This window comes from Dysidea avara, chromosome 11 (genome assembly GCF_963678975.1).
Source record: "Dysidea avara chromosome 11, odDysAvar1.4, whole genome shotgun sequence".
Classification (NCBI taxonomy): domain Eukaryota; kingdom Metazoa; phylum Porifera; class Demospongiae; order Dictyoceratida; family Dysideidae; genus Dysidea; species Dysidea avara.
The window spans coordinates 2478767-2501532 of record NC_089282.1 but is presented as its reverse complement, the minus strand read 5'-3'; the positions used below and the strand labels follow the sequence as shown (position 1 = coordinate 2501532).

Here is a 22766-nt window from a genome sequence, read left to right as displayed (position 1 = left end):
GTATGAGTTTAATACTTGAACTAACTTAAACTAGGGTCGCGAACCACGAGATATCAACTTCAGCCTTATTCTGAACTTCACAACACCATTGCCACGAGTAGTTTCTTGAGGACACAGGATACCTGGAGATAGTGCAGTCCGTATATTATTACCGGTATTTTAAAATAGTGGGTAAAATCCCGTTACCGGTATTACAGGCCTGCCAACTCTCACGGTTTCACTACCCTGCTCAAGGGCAGCAGATCGAATCTCACGGTTTTTGAGAAAAGTCGAGACCTTTTTTTTTTTTTTTTTGGTCTCAGCATAGCATCTACCAGTTTTTTTTACTACACACTGCAATACTACAATAAAGGTACAGAAATCTCAAGATTTTTTTACTTTCCAGGTTGGCAGGCCTGGTATTACTGATAATGTTGATTTTGTAAATACCGGTACCGGGAGGTTAGCCACAGCGATACAAAAAAGCTTGATATAACCTGTATTATACTAACAATCTCACATGAGGCTTTAGTTAATGTGTTAAACATACTGAAACCATATATGTGATAGTATAGTGTGGGCATTATATCAGATATAAGCTATTTCAAGTATTGTGGTAATTAAACTGAAACCATACATGCAATAGTATAGTATGCATTATACTAAAGTATAACATGAGTATAATACGGGATTTATATTAAAGCTTATTTGTATTCAATAAGCCACTGGAAATGCTATCTTATATCCCACCTTTTTCACAGTGGTAGCTAATTCCAACCCTACAAGCTATATATTTCTGAGATCAGCAATCAATACTCTATCTATTGAGCATATAAAAAGCCTGTTTTTCCAAAATTTTAAGATCAGTCTGGAATGCCTACTAATAGAGCAGTCATAGTATTAGAGCAGTTAACATGTGTAGTGGGCTATGTAAGGATTTTTATGTACTTTTTCAGTGATAAATGCGTAGTTGGTGAGGTGGGCAGCTATTGTCAGCTGGCTGTGACCATTTTTAAATTTATTATTTTTGGTCTCACCTTTATACCTAACCAGACGATGTAGTGCCTCAGTTTATTTTGACTCCCCCTTTCCATAAGTCTGGATTTGCCCCTGCTTCAGTGCACAGTAGCTACAGTGACAAGACACAGGCAAAGCTGTGTATTAAAAGCTATATAAAGAGCTCATGATTTTGAAACTGACATATATACAACTAAATGGATATACATAACCATTTAGTGTATGTTTTTTTGCAGCCTCTCCTCTATACTGTTCTTAATTCTACTCATTGCTGTAGTGGTATACGTAGTAAGCATCCCTTAGCTGATCAGCTAACTCCTCTTATAATTGTCATGCAACTTTACATATAACTTGAATGTTTGAGGTATATAATCTCTTGATTCACAAATTTGTAAACTGCAAGCATTTAGTAATATATTATAAAAATATATAGCCATGGCATGCACATATACACTATAATTTATATAACTTGACTTGTAGATTATTTTGATGGGAACTTGTATTTGACATTTCACTCTACATAATTTCTGCAACTATATATAGCTGAAGTCAATAATATTATAGCCATTTGATTGTTATATATATATATATATATATATATATAAAGGAAAAACTCATTGCATGCAAACGAAACCTAAACACCATGCATGCATGCATGCATGCAGGACTGCATGTTGGTGAGTATCTAAATGGCAGGGAGGGAAATATCAACAAGCCAGTGATGCTGTACCTCCAAGCATGTATAGGCAGTGGAAACAGGGCCCTTGCTTGCAAGAAAAAATCGAGGTACTTTATAATATTTTACTGTCAGCCATTCTAATAGAATGGTCAGTCACTCTTGGAGAACAGATATAATTGAAAAATGGAAAATGCAGAGCTATAGAGTACAAAAGCATTAACACACCAAAAAGAGTATTTTTTGTATAGGTCAATTTAATTAAAAGATTAGGCTGTTTCATTACATGAATTATCCATGCATTATATTGCATGCTATTCTATTGTGGTCATAATAATTAGGATGCATGCAAAACCATCATGGTCTATTACGGCAGCAAAACCAAACTCTCATAGTCACAGACAGACTCTGGCATGGTCACATTTAGCAGCCTATAGAATTGTAACACATCATAGTCATGACAAATTCACCTTATTACAAGGGGATGTTGGTCACATGTCATCAAATATCTTGTGAAATGTTTAACCCATTAAAACCGCAACACCTCAGAATTCAGTGCCACTTGTATAACCAGCTACCAGCAATTGCACTTAGCCGTCAACCACCTCTACTCAATCACCTAATCTTTTTTCTTTGTTGTAATTATCAAATTTGTACATATGTGGTAAGTGAAGGTCTAAAACCAATAAATTTTGTGGATTCATGTACTTTATTAGCATTTTTTTTGTTTACATTTTCCACCATGAATCAGCAGCCATGGTCACAACTGCCTTATTTACCTCGTTGTTAGCTACAAATCAAGTGCAATTTCCTTACACTCAAGTAACCAGCTATCAATGGCACCACAAATTCACCTAGTAATGTAATTTTGGTTACAATCAAGAATTCTTATATAAAGTTCAGAATTCTTTATTGAATAGTTTCCTGTCTTAGCTGGTTGGTTACAGCAAATCAATTTTTTTTTACCTTGATATACAACCAGGTGACTGGTGCATTGCTGTATAGATTTCCTTACTTGGAGAATTTCAAACTGGCTTTTAAATACACATGTGGAATGTTAATGTCCATAAACTACTACTGCATTACATGCTGTACAAATAACAAAGTATATTATAAATTTTTATGAAAACGTATACAAGCACAATTACAAAGGAATAAAGTGCATATACAACATACATTTTGTAGCTTATTCCAGCAATACTTACAGAAGACATGCAGTTTGGTAAATTTTATCATAATGTTTGTAAAGACGAAAGCCAGTGGAATACTGATGTAGAGAATGTAGAAGGAGTGACGTCGGATGCTTTCTGATCCCATCGAGCACCAGAAACCAATCACACAGATTGTTGGAATGATTGCAACTTTCACCAGAAGATACAAGGATGAACCAGAATAATGAAACACAGATTGATCTACACATTTGTCTTTGGCAAAACTCATCAGAGCAAGCAGTAGAAATTGTAACAAGCTGACTATAGCTATTGCACCTACTGCTATCTGAATGGCAGTAGCTTCATCAGCATCACTTATATTAGATCTAAAAATATCTGACCACAATGCTACGCTACCTGGCACCACTCCAACAAACGACAGAGAACACTGGTGTGTTAAGAACATCAAAGGATTGAGTACTTTTATGAAATTAAACAACGAGTGATGGACAAACCACAATAGGCTGATTATCCAGAATGTTGAAAAATAATAAACATAATCTATTCTGTTGTCACTGAGTGCTCTTACTAAACTACCATTAAATTTTTCATTCACTGCATCCCATGATGGTATCCCAACTGTAGTAACGTCCAGAATAATCAAGGTGGCTATAATTGAGTACACACCATCAGTGAAAAATTCTATTCTATCTTTTGACACTGTCCCACTTAGCAACTGTACAATAAGTTTGTTCAAGTCAGTTTTATTCCTCCACCAGATACAATAGGCAACCACCTTTGGTATAATAACTACAAACAAACTGCTATAAAACAACACCTGGCCTGCAAGAAGACTAACCTTGCCAAACCCAATAGCCAGGCTAACAAATATTGGTGTAATTGATAATTTGAAATACATGGTCCACTCAAAATATTTCGCATGAATGTCTGACATGCCACTTGGCAGTAAGAAACTCTTTCTTCTGAACACATACCAAATCATGGAGGCCATTATTGTGTTTATGAGAATAATGACGATTGATGGGATCACTATTCCTTCATAAGTATCACTGAACTCTCCCAGAAGGCCAAATGCTAATGGTACAAATGACACCACATACAAGAACACCATGTTCATCCAGATTAACACATCATTCACTCGCTCAATTACTAAGAACAGTCGAGAATGGTTCAGCCAAATTACACTGATGTGTAGAAAAGTAAAGTGATATACGGAGAAGAATCGGAAATTATCTATAGCTCGCTGCTGAAGACTGTTACTACCATCTGTAAGTCTTGGCACGACAGTTTGGTTTAAGTAGGCAATCAAGATTGTCCCTACTATTGCAAATACTGCATCAGTGTACGATTGTAAACGGACACCGAGAAACTCGTGCCGGCGAAAATGTTCACTTTCACGGCGTCTACTCTTCACGTCATACTGGCTGAACATCTCCATTTCCCATGCCGTGCGAAGTTCTTCTTCCCGTGCTTCTGTTGGAGACTCCATTGCACTGTTCCTGTTCAATTTAGCCATTCTTCTTCTTCTTTATTTAATCTAAACAGAATGAATACTGTGTTGGCATACCGGTTAGGCCATGACAAAAATAATTTTACTTTTATGTTTCATGGATGCAGCGGGTCAATGTTTTGGCAAACCCAAATCATGTGATCTCTTAAAAAAGACTGCTTATATGGCTGTTTAATATTGTGCAAGCAGTAACAGGTGTAGCAGCAAAGGGGAAAGAACTAGAGCTCCATCACCTAATTTCGGAAGGACTTTAGCTTTTGCACCTGACAAGATTGAGATACTCTAATAGAGCAGTCATACAAACTCTAACAAAACAGTCAGTTGCAGTTGAAATGACTTACATTTTAATATATATTTTTCGACCTTCCAGGTCACTACTAGAAGGTAAACAATCCATGAAACATATGATTAACTTGGTATGGCCTTATGAACATAAGGCTATTTGTCTGGCAGTTAACCATTTTCCTCAATTATCAAGCACACAATTGATAATCCGAACTAATTGGGGGAAAGGGTGTTCATATAATTAAACAGAACGTAAATTTGAACATCCATACATTTATGTACAGAGCTTTGCTCTAATAAAGCATACACTTGTTGACTAAATACTCTAATTGAGCAGTAGATTTGGTGTTCGGATAATCGAGTGTTCAGTTAATCAGTGTTTGGATATTCGAGGTTCCACTGTACTTTTCTTCTCCAGTATGCATTGAGTCCTCTTTCTTTGGTACACATTTATAAGGTAGTAATTAAGGGAGGAAAATAGCCAGCAGCAGTAGCACATTGAGTTGTACCATGATCCTAGCCTAACACAGGGGAATACAGGTACTACCTGGATAGGTGTAAACAGTAGATCCAGGAGCTGAGGATCCAGGGACCCAACATTTCTTGGATCATTGGTATGATAGTAGGGATCCCCATACTCCCCAAAACCAAGGGTGCTCGCTGAATTGCTGCCATTATAGAAACATTCAATGTGCCAGCCTTAGTGTAGCTAGTATCAAATACAGTGTTAAACAAGAAAGCCCTTTCAGAAAAAAATGGGGAAAAATGCCCAAACCCAAAATTTGGTCTGTCATTCTGACCACAGCTGTAATGAGGCTAAATGACGGATTCTCTCATGCAAATGAAACCAAATTGATGTATAATTATTTTGTATCAACATTTTCCTTGAGGATTGTATTTAGATACCACAAACTATTTAAAGGTATTAAACACCCTGTAGCTGTACAATAGGTTCATCACTGAAAATAGAACATGGCATGTTCTTTATAACAATAATCAAATAGTGGCCACGCCTCTCAATAACTGCACTCACAACAGTTGATGCATGGCAGACACATCTAGCTGCACCTATAACAATCGAGCACTGACACCATGCCCCAGTCTTGCGTGGCCAGACCGCTTTTTTTCCTTTTTCATTTGATTGGAAAAAAAAAAGGGTCCGGTCCGGTTCGAATACTCGCACTTGTTCTCAAAATGCCAGTTGTGGTTGGAATATATTCTATGTGCGCTTACTACAATCAATTTAAACATTACAAAATCGTAGCTTGCCTGTTCGTCACTGAATGGTCGGAATCCTATCTTTTCAATTATCCAGTCAATGACAGACTTAATGGCCATTCAAGCATACTTTGAGAATGCATTAAGACGCGCACATAGAATTAATCCCGACCACAACCAGGATTTTAAGAACAAGTGCAGGTATTCGAACCGGACCAGACCTTTTTTTCCCGACCAAATGAAAAAGAAAAAAAAGTGGTCTGGCCATGCGAGACTAGCTATACTCTTCTCTATTATTAACACGAATAGCATAGTGGAAATGGTTGCATGGTGATTAGTAATGGAAATGGTGGCATGGACCACTGAAATCATGTAGGACAAAGGCCCACTCTAGATACTCTAATAAAACAATCCCGCTAATATAACCATGTGCTATTTTTTAAATAGAACAGTCACACATGTTTATAATGCTACAGCACAAATTTGTATATATAGAAATGAAGTGATCCAAACGATAGAAGAGACATGAATGATGGTATTCAAAACTTAGTGATAACATTCCAATATAGGGATTTTACCACAGGGAAGTGTTGTGAGGCCGTGCAAAGTTAATTATATGTTTCTGGTCCTACCAATTCCCCAAAATTGACCAGGTGACCAGGTTTGTTAATTTTTTTTGCAACCTTTTGATGTGGTACACTATTTTTGACAGCAGTACATACATGGAATTATAGAGGTAGTGTCTAATCACTAGGGCTGAGCAATAGTATAGATAGTGTGATATATCGCGATAGTAAATCACTATCGCGATAACGATAGTGGGATATCACTATCGCAATAGTTATGATAAGCTCAGTTCTGCATTAAAATGGTATTAACAACCCTTCTATATACTGTTTTACAGTTAGCTTTCTTACAAAGGAGTGGCCTGTGAAAGCTATACCAATTCGTTGGCCACCCACGCAGTCAATTAACAAATGCCCTGTACATGCAAAATAACTTTCTATATGACTGCAAATCATAGCTATACAACTAAGACTTTGTTAAGAGCAAAGTGTTTCATAAACTATCGGGATAGTATTCACTATCGCGATATTTAATGAGTAACTATTGTGATAGTAAAATTTTTACTATCGCTCAGCACTACTGATCACTGGACTGGACTACTGGACTGGAATACTGGACTAACTTTTTTTGGTTTTACACATTTTTAAGGGTGGGGTTACTGTACATTTGGGTGGCTTGTGACAACATTTCAGCACTGAGTGGTGAATGTGATACTTTAATCCTAAAAAATAGCTGTAATAAGCCAATTAAATACATTTCTATTCACTGCTACTCTATACTGTATGACAGATATCATGTATACCCAAAATGTTTCTTTCACTATTAGGCACACATGATTATTTTCTATAACATACATGGTGTGTGTGTGTGTGTGGGGGGGGGGGGGGGGGGGGTTGTGAAAGATCCCATTACATAACTGGTTATTACTGGAATGAAATGTCTGCATTCTGTACAAATTGTACTACAATGCCATTTAGTTAACAGGAGTAGAAAATTGCATGATCATAGCACAACAGCACACAGTACATACAAGTTTAAAAAGTAGGTAAATGTAATGTGCAACAATCCCCATTACAGACCAGTTACGTACATATCATAGACTCCAGTGTCTAGTCACCAATTCACCATAATATTATATGTTATAGAAAGTTGTATCACAATAATCACGTGTGCCTAACACTGAAAGAAACATTTTTGGTATACACAAATCTCAGTATCTGCTATACAGCACAGTAGCAGTGAATAAAATGCATTTATCCATTTGGCTTATCACAGCTACTTTTTCGGAATAAAGTATCATATTCACCACTCAGTGTTGAAATGTTGTCACAAGTCACCCAAATGTACAAATTCTCTATACTACATAATGTTAATACATTCTATATCTGGTACTAGATACTTCTGCAAGTCACGGTGTCTAGCCTTGCTTAATTGGCCACTCTTTCTTTGTCACAATGCCTCACACAATGCTCTATGAACACACAATGCTCTATGCACACACAATGCTCTATAGCAAAAAGTGCCTACTCTAAAAAAGGTTAGCACATATAATGTCACAGTGGGCCATTGATGTTGCACGATGAGCACACTATGTACAAGTTGAGCTGGATCCTAAAAAAAATAACTGCTAAAAATGAAAAATGGAATTTTTTTCAAGAGAATTAACACTTCAGCCAACCAGATGATTAAAGGTGACAGTAAAGGTGTCAACAACAGACATGTGTGGTCTGGCTCCATTAGTTCAGAAGAGGGTTGTAATAGCCACTGCACTTTCATGGCTAATGTATGGTGAAAAGTTAGAACTATTGTGTCAGGCATTTGAACGAAAATATACTACTCAACATTTCAAGGCTGTTGAATGGTGGAATCGCTTACCTGAATAACTCATCATTGAGGAATACTGAGATTTTGCTAAAGCTGTATACAGCCATCTGTGCCAGTCTCTTCACTATAATAATGCTGTGTGGATGTTTTGTTTTTCTAGTTGTATGTGGTTGACTGTTCTCTGTATACTGTTTTTGTACCTATTATGTTTCCTACACTCCTCTGTGGAAGATCAGCTATGCCGAACAGAGGAGTTTAATCAAAAATAATTTCCCATTCAGCACTTCAGTCCCACAATTATTATCAAGGTGTCCTTTCACGCTAAGCAAGGGGTGGTCACTACCAATAGTCCTGTAGAACCATCTGCAACCGGGATCAAGGTTTTTGATTGATGAAAATATACCTTGATCACTTGATTTCACCTAAAAACAGCCTTGATTACTTGATAATTTAGTGCATACCTTCGTAAATTCTTGTTTTGTTTGCTAGCTATCTTAATCACCACTTTCTAGGACATCTTGATTGCTTGATTCAGTGCTAATTTACCTCTTGATCGCTTGATTTGATTTTGATCCCGGTCGCAGATGGTTCTACAGGACTATTGGTAGTGACTGCCCCTTGCTAAGGGATACTTTACCAAGTGTACAGACTGTGCAGGTGTCCTTACGTTCCACTCTAATTCAAATATTGTGTATTTTGTGGGCATTTTCTATTAAGGCTGTAGATAAAATGTGACTGCCGGACGGATATCCACTGCCATCATAGATCTCACCATAGATGCTACCACACTAGTCTGGGGAGTAGTCTTGAGTGGCCAGACCCACTCTTTGTGCAGCGCTTATCGATTGATAATTATAAGACTCTCCTGGTACACTACAACGTTCACTTTTTGCCCTGCCAACTAGATTTGGAGGCTTGGGCATTGTTGCTCCTGATTCTTTGTCACTTGCTGAATTCTCAGCCTCACTGTATGTTACAGCACCATTTCGACTGCACATCCTGTCACAGAATTTCAACTATGGAGCAGATATTAGATGTAGTCAGCATTCACACGTAAGATGGAAATCAAGGAATCTAAGATGTTGAATTTGTCCACACTTTCAAAGGAGTTGCTCCCTCAGCTTACAACTAGGCTTCAGATGGCTGTTGGTTTGGCACAAGAAAAGGGTGCCTCTAGTTGGCTAACAGCTTTACCTGTGCAGGAACATGGCTTTTCTACAGTTTTCGAGATGCTCTTGCATTGCGGTATGGTTGGCTGCCCACCTGAACACCATCTCACTGTGCATGTGGCTGTGCATTCTCTGTTAATCATGCATTGTCATGTCCCTCAATACGACACAATGAGGTGAGGGATCTAACTGCTGAGCTTTTAACTGAGGTGTGTCATGATGTAGAGGTTGAACCTCATTTGCAGCCACTGGATGACGAGACTTTTAAATATAAGACAGCTAATGTTGAGGATGGCGCATGTTTGGATATTTCAATGAGTGGTTTTTGGGGTGGCCATTTTGAAAAGTGCTACACAGATATCAGAGTTTTCAATCCACTAGCAACCTCCAACAAAGGACCCAATCTTCACTCAAGCTACTGACAGGAAGCATGAATCTTTGAAGAAGAGAGCTTATGAGTCACAACTCTGAGAAGTGGAACACAGTAGATTTACCCCATTAGTATTTTCTGCTACAGGAGAAATGGGTCATGAAGCCACTGTATTTTACAAGAGACTGGCCAGTCTACTTTCTCAGAAATGGAAAGAACCATACGCAGCTGTTCTGGGGTGGATTAGATGCCGTTTATCTTTTAATCTCCTTCGTTCAGCAATCCAGTGTATTAGAGGAGTGAGATCCTCACAGGGTCACTTTGTAAAGTGTACTCCAGTGGACTTTGTTCATTTGGAGACTCAGTTTTGTAATTGATTTTAAAATTAATGTCTAATGTATGTATGTGCAAAAAAAAATAAAAATAAAAATTATAAGTGCCTAGCCTCTCGCAGCTAGGCACTTATAATTATCAATCGATAAGCGCTGCGCGAAGAGTGGGTCTGGCCACGCGAGACTACCGTATATCCTTTCGAGGGGCAAATATTCTGAGGTTGAGTAATGTGCTAAAAATAAATTTTTCGCGGATTTGCAGACACTCCTAAAATGTATTAGACTATATGGAGATCTAAATATTTCAAGGATAAAATTTTTGCTGATAACCCCCAAACTGCGAAATCAGTGAAAATTTTCCCCCTGTAATTACAACATACACATGTAAGCTAAAACAATAATTATACTAATTATACAGTCAAGTTGGAAGGGAGACGCTGGGCATAGTAGGGAAGGATGAATACAGGGTAAAGGGGGAAAAGTGGGAACTGGTAGGTACTAGTGGATTGAATGAAGAGATGAATGGATGGTAATCATTGGAATAGTGTGTAGCATTAAAGTCAGAAGTCAGTTCGTAAACAGATAGATCTGGTCCAGAAAGTGCTAAAGGTCTACTACTAACTGTGGGCGGATGATAAGGGACAATTCTAACGGGTAGTGAGCTCGATAACTAGAGTGCCTCAAATCATGTGGTTGCCCATCACACAGAGTTTTAGAAGCAATCCCATCAGCAACAACTAAAGGAGAGTTCACAGTATCTGGGGGTGCCAAAGTTACCAAATGTAAAGTCTTCTGTTCTGCAACAGCAGCAATGGCCTCCTCAAGCAACTCAAAATCAGTTGGCCCAATGTTCTCAGTCGTAACAGCTCCTTGAGATAATGAAAAAGTGAACTGAATGTGTCCCCTCGAAATATTTGGGCTATGCAGTATCTGGGGAGAAGACGGGTTGCCTATTTAGGGCGTGTCTCTTGTGTAATGTGAGCAAACACGACTTTCCGTTTTATGCATGATTACAATGTTGGTCAAGAAGTCAACAAAAAACCCATTTTTTTAAAAATAGTTTGACAAATGTTTTTGATTCTTCAAAGGTACAAGGTGAGTTAAAATCATCCAGTCTATCATTCTAAGTAGTGAGATATGGCATGATATAGGACCAAGTGCCCTTGAATACTTTGATGTATGCAGGATATACAGGTATACACGCATTGGCTAGTACCACTGCACCAATGTGGGCAACACATGCAGGCATACACAGGTTGTACACTGAGTATACACTGATATGTATGGGTATACACCGGTATACACTGGCATACATGGATATACACTGGTATACATGGGTATACCCATGTGACCTATTACTTAGCAAGTGGACCGATACCTTTTATCAAAGTAGAGCTAAGATGTCGTTCATGTAATTTGAGTTATGCCATTTCAAAGTGGGGAAATAGCAGTGAAGGTTACGAATTTATAGCACACTTGGTGGTATTGTCGAAGCTTCTGATGTTGTCTACATAGACAGGCATGCAATGGATATGTACATATCTCTGAAGTAAGATACTATAATTATGTGCATGCATCATGTATCCTGCTGAGCTGACTGCCCAGTATTTAATCCTAAATCTGTATGTGTAGTATAGTTATAGAGAGGAAGAGCTAGAGTATATAGGACATTATAGTTTCTGTATCTGAAATTACTAGCAATGCAGCCGAACAGCAGATAACCTTACAAAACTCAGAACACAACTTGCTTAGTCTATTATAGCTAGCAGAGTTGTTTTATTGGTGCATGTAAGTCACCAGTGAGTGCCAAATCTCATATACACAGGCAGCAAGATGGGGGTTACTATTCAGTGGACTGGACTACTGGACTGGACTACTGGACTGGACTACTGGACTGACATATTTTTGGTTTTTACACATTCTGAGGTTGGTTTTATTGAGTCCTGCTAGTAAGAACCCTTTGGGTACCTGCAGCCCACTTCTAAACACTGAAGACAAACAGTGGAATATGCGAAAACTGTCTCTTAATAATTTCGCTACTGTTCATTATTCCACTATACAACACTTATTTCTTACCTGGTGTGTAGTAATGCTGCAGGCAGTGCAGGGAACTGAATATGACAGCAATAGTTAACCAGTGATCAACTAGCCAGTAGGCAATCTTTCGAGATATCCTTGAGGAGCAAGCTAGTCTCGCCAGCATGGCCAGACCTCTCTAGTCAGTGCAGGGGCTTACCAATTAGAGATTTTTCAGCATGGGCGCTTATGATCTTTATTTGATAAGCCCCTACACTGAAACAGCAAGACTAGTGAGAGCAAGACTAATGAGACTAGCTTGCTCCTCAAGCTTGCTCTAAGGATATATCTTGAAGGATATTGTCTACTGGCTAGTTGATTGCTGGTTAACTATTGCTGTCACATTCACTGCCGGAATTCCCTGCACTGTCACTGTGCATTACTACACACCAGGTAAGGAATAAGTGTTGTATAGTAGCATAATGAACAGTAGCAAAACTATTAAGAGACAGTTTTCGCATATTCCACTGTTTGTCTTCAGTGTTTAGAAGTGTTTAGAAGTGGGCTGCAGGTGCCCAAAGGGTTCTTACTAGCAAGACTCCGTAAATCCAACCATAGAATGTGTAAAGACCAAAAATATGTCAGTCCAGTAGTCCAGTCCAGAGTTCCAGTCCAGTAGTCCAGTCCACTGAATAGTGACGCCCCAGCAAGATGCTTGCAGGGGTAGGCACCATCATGTTGCAAAATATTCAAAAATAAACTGAAGAAAGCATGAAATCTTTCATTTTCGAATCGAGCTAGGTGGGGCTCCTGGCGAACTGCTGTAATGCTACATCATATGAAATCACAGAAACAACGACTACTACTACTGCCAAACATTTTGGTCCATCTTTTATCATCATTCTAAACAAAATTAGGTGATCATTGCCGCGGAATCAGAAGTGGTGGAAGGGACTTCAGTGTCATTGAGAGAATCCTGTGAAATGAAGCATGAAAATTTTGACACTCGTCACCCAGATGGTGAGAAATTTCAGATCCTTTCCAGAGTAACAGCATAGATAGACTATGCACCCAACCTTATCAGAATACTGTGAAGAATATGTATACCTGTTTATGTCAGTGTACACCAGTGTATACTCATGTATATATATATAAACCAGTGCATGTGGTTATCCTGTGTTTACCAATGAGTATACCATGTAATCCCCTTAGTGTAAAGTAGCTACGATCTTTGGTCTGGTGTCCCCTGTCCACATCAAAGCAGCACTGCAGCATATGCATGTATACTTGTATACCCTGGATACATGGAAGTATTCAAGGGCACTTGGTCCTACGTATATCATGCCACTACTGGGGAGAGGAGAGATGGAGATGTTCTCGAGTCTGAAGGCTGGCTAACTCTTGCTTGCTAAAGTTAACCAAAACGTTCATTTTCTCCATTAGCCGTAATGTATTTTTGACTTAGCGAACTCGGAAAGTATGTGGAAAATTTACGGTAAAACGACCACGCCTTAAAAAGGCAACCCATCTACTTTATCGGTTAGGCACTGGAGGGTGTACACAGAAGGCAGAGCCTGTTCGAGGTGTTTACCCATAGCCTAGGAGCCTAAGCGAAAATCTTTGAGCTAAATATCCTAAAGTGAAACGGGACAAATACCTAGATGGGGTGAAAAAAAAAAGCCAACCCCATCGTGACTTGATCCGCAGGCCACCCAGATTCCGGCCAAGCGCCACGCTCGGAGCCAACTTTGGGGAGGCCACCTAAGTAGGGAAATGTTGTTATTATCTACTTTATCAGTTAGGCACTGGAGGGTGTACACAGAAGGCAGAGCCTGTTCGAGGTGTTTACGTCACACACAGTACATACACTACATGCTTACAAAAAACTTACGATCATCCTACCTTGTACAATGAGAACACTGAGTGCCAGGTGAAGCGTTTACAAGTAGATCATCGATGGGATCATAGATAATAGGATCCCGCTATCTGCGCTATCGATACTTCAACAAGAAGCGCTTGTAAGTTTATTTATTTATTACTGTAGTAACCACGTGACTGACTACGCATCGTCTGCTCACTCTGCTGTGTAAGGAGATCAGATGGCGACGGAGAATAGATACGATCTATGGACAGAAGAAGAGGGACTCGATGAAGGTGTGGGATTGGAGATGTTTAGTGCGTCTGACACACCTAGCATGCGACTTCAAGCTGAACACCACCACCGACACGAATTTCTTGCCGACAGATTGCAGGCGTACAGTGACGCAGTATTTGCAATAGTCGGGACCATCCTAATAGTTTACATCCAGGATACAGCAATTCCAAAGTTTGAAGATCACAACAAGAGCCTGCGTCAACATGTGCTAGATGAAGTTCCGTTGTTCTCAGTATACTACTTCACATTTCTGCACGTCAGTGTAATATGGTTTAACCACTCGCGAGTGTTCTCAGTAATTGAACGAGTGGATTACATATTGATCTGGATGAACATGTTACTTTTATACTTTGTGTCCTTTGTGCCGCTAACGTTTGGTGTGCTAGGTGAATACAATGACACTTACGCAGGCATAGTGATCCCTTCCTTAAAGATTGTTATTATCAACACAACAATGGCTGTCATAGTTTGGTATGTGTTTAGGAAGAAAAGGTTGTTACCACGTGACATGACTGCACAAGTTGCTAAGTACACCAGGAGGGCCATGTACTTGAAGCTACTCATTACTCCAGTGTTTGCTATCTTAGCTATCGCCTTTGGTAAGATTAGCATTCTTGCAAGTCAAATATTCTTCTACAGTAGTATCTTTGTGGTCCTTATACCAAAAGGTGTTGTATACATTATTGATAAGAGATGTAATAATCATGTGAGCTCTTTAATTGTTCAGATATTTAGTGTAACAGTGTCAAAAGAACGAATAGAATTCTTCACTGATGGTGTATACTCCATCGTAGCCACCCTGGTGATATTAGACATCACTGAAAGTGGAATACCATCTCGGGAAATGGTAGATGATGAGCATGGTGGTGATTTGTTTCAAGCATTGTTTGCTGAGAAACTTAAGTACTCTACTTACTTTACCACATTCTTGGTAATTAGTCTATTATGGATAGTTCATCACTCATTATTCAATTTTATCAAAAAACTCAACCCTTTGATGTTTCTAGTACACCAATGTTCACTGTCGTTTGTTGGAGTGGTACCAGCTGCCATTGAGGTGTTTGCAGATTTCTTCGGCTCATCAAATTCTGATGACGAAGCCACAGCAATTCAGATAGCATCTCTTGCCATTGCTTCTGTAAGCTTGTTACAATTTGTGCTGTTAGTATTGATGTACTTTGCTGATGGTGATTGTGTTGATAAGGCGATATTCCATACCAAGTCATCGCTACATCTTCTACTAAAGGTTATAACTGTCCCGGTCACTTGCTTAGCAGCCTATTGGTCATCGTTTGGGTCCACCCAATCTCGACATTATGTCTTCTATGTTCTTTACCTTTGTGTCCCACTGTTATTGACTGTGATAAACATCATAATGCACTCCACAGCACTTCATTTTCAGTGTTGGAATTGTTGTAAGAGACTCAAGGCAGTGATTGGCAAGCAACGTAATAAAACAAAGTATTCACTTGTTTGAAATGTCAACTCCAGAGATGCATCTGAGTGTAAAAAATTCAGCACATGAAGCTAAACCTGATTGACTATAATAATATAGTTATATATACAGTAATGCATTGTGAATGTATTGTGTAGCAATGTGCTTTCTTGTCAATAATTCTCAGGTATTTTTAAGTTGGTGTTGTCCTTCATGGAATTACATCATTTGAGGTTATGTGCATCTAGGCAAGACAGGCCCAAAAGTGTTGCAGGCATTGCCATGCCAAAATATCTCTGTGACATTCTGTGATTTCTGTCTGGTGGCCATGGGCCAAAGCAGGGAATCTTTAAAAAAGTGCTAAGATGGCTACTAAAGTATTATATATTATGTGTCTCACTGACACATACATGCTGATTAACTACGTACCTGCCACTGCTGTAACTGCAATGTGCTGAAAACTAAGAATTCCCACACCATGCATGATTCTGTATAAGTGTACTTTTGTTTTAGTACAGCTAGTGTGCTTATTCTGTCCTTTACTCCATGCCGGCTCCTTGCATGCAAACGCGTGCACATGGAGTGAGAAAAGCTTGCTTAACTTCCCAGCCAATTATGATCTCAACTGAATGTTCCCTCTTTCTGTAATATTTGGTTAATAGATGTTGTGTGCAATGCAGGATTGGCAGCAACTCTTTGGTTTCTTGAGTATAGTCATAACAGACATTCAGGAGCTAGGAACTGGAACTTTTTTTATTTCATGATCAGAGAGGCTGCCATACTGTAATAAAGCATTTGTATATTCACGTGCATGCAGCTAGACTGTTTCAGATGAAAAGATTATATCAAGTTTATTTTTAAAGAATATTCAGTTTCAGGCAAATATTTGTAGCTATTCCTTATACATTTTGTGTGTGTGCGCACGTGTGTAACAAAACACTGCATGGTGTGTTTTGGCTCTTACGTAGCTGCAGCAGCAGTGTTGCATCTATTGTTTATGAAATGCATGTGTTGTTACAGAACAAGAACATATACAGCATATGGTAGACTATAACAGCGATGAATTTTGTAGTGCTTTGTGTACAATGGATATTTTACAGAAAGCAAAATGTATAACTGATTGATTGCTCGATAGAAATTTGAGTGATCTGTGAGGTGTCTTTCCACCCATTAGGTGAGGTGTCATAGCGGTCTTGGCTGCCGGCACTTGTGCAATGCTGCACAAAACCACAGCCAGTGCAATATCTGTATACTGCATTATAACTTATAATGCACTCGCTGCAGTCTGAAACAGTGCCATATATACAAATTATGGCACTGGCGGTGCCTTTGAACTGCCCACGCAGAGTTGTACATAGTAGAATATACAGTGAAGGTCACTATACTACTACTAGGTATAAAATGTATGTAGTGATGGACACTACATTTAGCATGCAGTGACTGCCAAATTGTCATGTATAGCTAGCTATAAGTATGTTCACGTTGAGCTGAATCCTGAAAAACAGCTAAAAATTAAATGTGGATTTTTTCTCAACAGAGTTAACATTTCAGCCAACCAGATGATTATTGGTAACAGCAAAGGTGTCAACAACAGACACGTATGGTTTGGCTCCATTACAAGTTCGGGAAAGGGCTGTAATGGACACTGTATTTGTATGGCTTCCCCATAGGAAATGTATTGTGAAAATTTTGATTGGCCATAAATATTATGTCAAACATTTGAACAAAAAGATTTTGAAATATTTTTAGTGGGTCAAGCAGTACTACAAATGAGCCAAATTTTAAGATTGTGAGTAATTGCATCTATGAGTTATTAAATGTTTTTGAGGATTCAGTTCAACGTGAACATACTATATAGTGATCAACACAGAATGTAGTGAAAAGAATTTGTATGTCACTGCAGTATCACTACCTAAAAATTGTGCATTACGGCAAGCAGAATACATATTTTATACGTGTACACTAATACCTGTGGATGTATTATTAACACAAATTCATATAGTTAAAAAAGTAAAAGTTCAATCGTGATAGCTTGCATGATCATAAGAATGGCATAACAGAAATTTAGGAGCTAAAGTAGAATAGTGATTTTAGACCATACCAAAGATAGGCACAAATGCATGCTTTGTTACATAGTATAGTCCATCTGGAGCACTCAATAGCTATTCCAGACGATTGTCTAAATAAATAAATATACACAACCTTCTATACTTTATGAACTCAATGCTGGAGTGTTTGGATAAAGTAAAAGAATTTGGGTTGCAGTTTTGACATTATAATACTCTAATAGAGCAGTCACCTATAGTATAGTCCTATATACTCTAACAGAATAACATATAATATAGTCACTAAGTACCTTACCAACTTTCCTACCTCATGCATATACTGTTTGAAATTCTCAAGTCATATTATAAAAAAGCCACAACAATAATTGTAGCGAATACATGCTTGCTGGGAATAAAACAGCATGTCACTGAAGTGCTTGGAGACAAAAATTTTGAGTGCATAGGAGTTGATCTTACATGTATACTTTAGTCAATCACAAGAGCTTATAATGTTGAAGATAGGCTATAGTTTAGTTGGTTTTCATTCACCTGAGCCCCTGTATATCATACAAAGAGGTGAACATGTGTTCACTCCCAATGGTTTTGAAGTGGAACAATTAAGCGTGTTTTCATGTTGTAAACATGTTTGTGCACTTATACTAAATGTATATGTATGGATACTTTTAAAGCCACTTGTTCTTGCCTGTATCAAGGTGCTTTTTTGACAAACAGTTCCTGTGTTCAAAGAGTTTCACAGCGGTACAAAATACTTGAGCAGCTGGCCCATGTAACAAGAGTTATTAGCAAGAAAAAAACAAGGGCTCAAGTGAAGACTCTAGTAGCTGCTGTGCAAAGAACCCACATGCATACATGGTTGCAAATTTTCAGTACATTGTTATTGTCAACAAAAATAACAAGCATATAGGCAGGACTTATACTTCACTTACATTTTTACTATACCAAAATGTTCATCACAGGTGGCTCGGAACAGATCCTACGTGGATGCCAAACAATTTAATACTTGGCTTTGGCAAACTGCTTTCTGATCATTGTTTTGAGCCCATCACAACAGTACCAGCACAAAGAATGTAATCTTGTTGACTTTATCACAATGTTTATCGCAATGAACAACAATGGCATGCAAAAGTAAATAAGATAGAAAGAATAATGTAGAGAATCGACTGAGCCGAGAGATGCCCAGTAGGCTGCCAGGCCAGTCACTGGAATAATAGTAACCTTTAGTAACAGATGGAGAGATGACTTGGTATGAAATATAGCTCTGTCAACACAGTCATCATCAGCAAAGTACATCAGCACCAATAGGACAAATTGTAACAAGCCAACAATCATGATGGAGATAGCTACAATTTGCATGGTTGTGACTTCATCATCGGCATTTGAAGAGTTAAAGAAAGCTGCAAACAATTCGATGGCAGCTGGCACCACTCCGACAAACGACAGAGAACACTGGTGTGCTACGAACATCAAAGGATTAAGTTGTTTGATAAAATTAAATAATGAGTGATGAACAAACCACAGTAAGCTGATAAGCAGGAATGTGGCAAAGTAATTCGAGTATTTGACTTTTTTATTTAACAATGCTTCAAGTAAGTCACCATTGTATTTGCTATCCACAACTTCCTGAGATGGTATCCCAATTGTCGTGATGTCCAAGATGACCAGGGTGGCTATGATGGAGTACACACCATCGGTAAAAAATTCTACTCTCTCTTTGGACACTGTTACACTCAACGCTTGAACTACCAGTGAACTCACACGATTATTACATTTTTTGTACATAAGGTAAGCTACAAATTTTGGCATAAAAACCACAAAGATGCTACTGTAGAAAAAGATCTGAGCTGTAAGAAGGTTGGCCTTACCAAATGCAATAGCTAAGATGGCAAACACTGGAGGTAGGAGAAGTTTGATGTACATGGCCCTCCTGGTGTACTCAGCCATCTGTGCAGACATGTCATGTGGTAAAAACCTTCTCTTCCTAAAAACGTACCAGACTATTACAGCCATTATCGTATTAGTTGCTATGATTTGCAAGGAAGGGATCACAATTCCTGCATAAGTGTCATTGAATTCACCCAATACACCAAACGTTAGAGGTACAAAGGATACAATGTATAAAAGTACTAAGTTCATCCAGATCAATACATCATCCACTCTCTCAATCACTGAAAATACTCTTGAGTGGTTCAACCAGACAATACTGATATGCAGAAATGTAAAGTGGTATACGGTGTAGAACGGAGTTTCTTGTATGATTTGCTGACGAAGGCTCTCATCATGCTCTTCAAACTTCGGAATTGCTGTATTCTGGATATAGACTATCAGGATGGTTCCGACTATTGCAAACACGGCATCACTGTACGCCTGCAGTCTGTCGGCAAGAAATTCGTGTCGGTGGTGGTGTTCAGCTTTAACCCACGTATCAGACGCAGCGTTTACTGCATGCTCTACCACTGTGTGCTCTTCTTCCGTTGCCATTGGCTCGCCTGGTTTTGATGTGAGTACAGACATCTGTTTTGCAGTTAACTTTCAGAGGCGCTTAATTAAAAAATTACTTAAAAAAAGAAAACGACTGCCGAATATTTTTAAAGCAAATATTGACTATCCGTCATTGGTTAATAATCTACTTCGATCGAAGCTGCACGCGTACTAGCAGGACACATATCCACACATGATTGGTAAGTGTACACTTATAACCATCCTGGTGTACTATTGGTATAGTATTTATAGCAACGAGTGTTGTGGTGTAAAGACCTTGTCAAATTCTAATAGGCGTGGCGTATCCTAATTTGTACACGCACTAATCGCTATCATTCACATGTCCTCGAACATGGTTGGACACGTGCATAGTGTAAGAGTAGTTCAGTGTAAATTACACATATTCTTTTTGTTTCATCTGTCGCTTTAAATATTGAAGCCTGTTTCTGTCATGCGGTGTGTGGGTGGGTGTACAAATTTGCACCGTGGACGCTTCTGTATGTATGTACGTGTCCGTGTGAAACAACTTGATACCTACAAAGTGAACATAATGTTTGGTCACCTGATCCCATGGCTTGGGACAAACTGACAATTTGTAGCCATAGAAATGAAGATCTCATTACTTGAAATTGTGTTGTAAAAATTCAGGTTGTTCAAAAGGTGGTAATTGATGTATTTTAACAAGTTGGGTTGATCATTTACTGTGCAGTGTAGCTCCTTATCTAATTAGGCGTGGAAAAAGGAAGATTGGGGATGGGATTCTCACACTTTTTGGAACATACACATTGGTATTGTTTTGTTGCTGTTTATCAGAAATAAGTCCCAATTACAACTGTAAACTAATGGCCGGCATGTGTATGTAGTCTCCCTGTTTCCTCATTGGAGATTATAGACGCCCTCCTTCCAAATTGTCTGGTCAGCTGCCCATACCATTTTCTTCTGAAAATTGACAATTGCTGATAAGTGATGCCTTCTGTGAGTGTTGGTACTACGAAGTTGAAAGTGCATGAGTCAGTACTTGTGCCACGAAAGGCGTCAGTTAACATAAATTGGCATGCAACAAAAGTTGTTGAACAAAACTGGTATGGGTGGCTGACTAGATCCTTTCTGATAGGGTTCTTATAACCTCCAATCGATAAGCATCACCGCCCCCAAGGATAGGGTCTGCTAGTATGTACACATGTCTGCCATTATGACAATATTAGCTTTGCAATGTTCCAAATTCCTAGTAATATGTTAAATATGTCAGAGTATGTAAGATAATTTATTGCAGTCGGTGTATGTATGTGTGCAAGCAAATACAATATTTTAATAGCAGAGCAACCTTGGTTTATTGTAATGGACATGAACAGATCTAACCTTTACCCTTAATAATGTGTACTAATTTTTGTTGTTGTGTAAAGCAGTTTAGAGCTGCTGGGTTTGCTGGTAACCATTACAGCAAGTTCTCTATTGTCTGCATCATATCATGTAGATGAAAGTCAAAAAAGGATATAACAGCCCACTATGTTGCTGGTAGCCTCATACTCTGTAGTCTGTTTGTTTAACAAGTGGTACCTGCCAATAATGCGGGCATTAAATTTATTTTGTAAGTTTAGTGGTGGTGAGAGAATCGTAAATGTTTCACCAACAATGTTAAGGATTAGTGAATCAAAATGACGCTGTACATTTGTAATGAAAACAACTACAGGTTGTTGTTACTTGGTTGTACAGAAATTGAAGCATGAGTGAGCAGGATGAGAGACTATTACAGCACATGTGCTACAATAGTAGGGTAGCTTAGTATCGAAATCATTACCAAGTGGATAAAATTACTTACTTTATTATTTTAAGTACAAAATGCTTCAAGGGTTATGTTGTACTTTCTAATCATCTTCAAAAGTGTTTCATTTTGTCTTGAGAAATGAAATTGCTTCTGTTTTCAGCCATCAGGCTATCAGTGAACAGTATGCCATCTGTCTGACATCAACTGTGAGACTTATGAAGCCTGTATAGTTTGGAAGCCAAATAGAATTGTTTGTCCAGCCTTATACCCAACCATAACAACAGATCACTTGTCAAATCAATTGTGTGCAGTCAAGCATTACTACATTTAGTAAGACCATTATTTATCTGTTGTGGTAGTATTGTTGGCTGCATGGAGGGAAGCGCAGTATAGAGTCCAACTATTGTTGTCCAGTAGTTGAGGTGGAGTGGTCCAAAAGATGTACAGGAAGAACAGACTGGTCTTACCTGACAGGTTTACTGTGTGTAGGCAAAACTGAGTAAATTAGTGACATCCCTTGTTTGTACATTAATTGGGGAGAGTCCCCGCACTAGTTAGTGAGAAGTTCTTCATTTATGGTCATATGGTTGCCGGTATGAAAATGTGGAGTGTGACTGATTGTAGGGGGACAGGCTTGCCATATCAATTGTAGCAAGAGTTCATTACGAACTCTTGATTGTAGTTATTGTACATGTGCTGTGTTGTGCATGCGTGTGTGTGTGTGTGTGTCTC

General features: G+C 38.6%; 4 protein-coding genes across 8 annotated transcripts in view; 2 read left to right on the top strand and 2 right to left on the bottom strand.

Annotated features, from left to right (window-relative positions):
- Positions 1-2696: 2696 nt before the first annotated feature.
- Positions 2697-14164, bottom strand: LOC136237543 (endosomal/lysosomal proton channel TMEM175-like). 5 transcript variants are annotated; one of them, XM_066027725.1, is made up of 3 exons: positions 14038-14154; positions 4696-5160; positions 2697-4381 (listed from the first exon to the last, which is right to left on the bottom strand). In XM_066027725.1, exon 3 carries the CDS (start codon positions 4358-4360, stop codon positions 2783-2785), a length of 1578 nt encoding a protein of 525 aa, XP_065883797.1. In that variant the 5' UTR covers positions 4361-4381; positions 4696-5160; positions 14038-14154; the 3' UTR covers positions 2697-2782. The 5 variants fall into 5 exon arrangements, with proteins under 5 accessions (XP_065883797.1, XP_065883799.1, XP_065883794.1 ...); XM_066027727.1 differs by having other exon boundaries at positions 4696-4852; XM_066027722.1 differs by lacking the exon at positions 4696-5160 and having other exon boundaries at positions 14038-14164.
- Positions 14160-15946, top strand: LOC136237544 (endosomal/lysosomal proton channel TMEM175-like). Its single transcript, XM_066027728.1, has one exon. The coding sequence runs from the start codon at positions 14235-14237 to the stop codon at positions 15765-15767; it is 1533 nt and encodes a 510-aa protein (XP_065883800.1). The 5' UTR covers positions 14160-14234; the 3' UTR covers positions 15768-15946.
- Positions 15947-18652: 2706 nt separating this feature from the next.
- On the bottom strand, positions 18653-20340 carry LOC136237542 (endosomal/lysosomal proton channel TMEM175-like). The gene has a single exon (XM_066027721.1). The coding sequence runs from the start codon at positions 20300-20302 to the stop codon at positions 18785-18787; it is 1518 nt and encodes a 505-aa protein (XP_065883793.1). The 5' UTR covers positions 20303-20340; the 3' UTR covers positions 18653-18784.
- The window catches only part of LOC136237541 (myosin-M heavy chain-like), a 26291-nt gene continuing 23856 nt past the window's right edge, over positions 20332-22766 (top strand). Inside the window, exon 1 of the mRNA XM_066027720.1 lies at positions 20332-20469. The gene's annotated coding sequence lies outside the window, so the exon portion shown is untranslated. The remainder of the gene's footprint in view (positions 20470-22766) is intronic.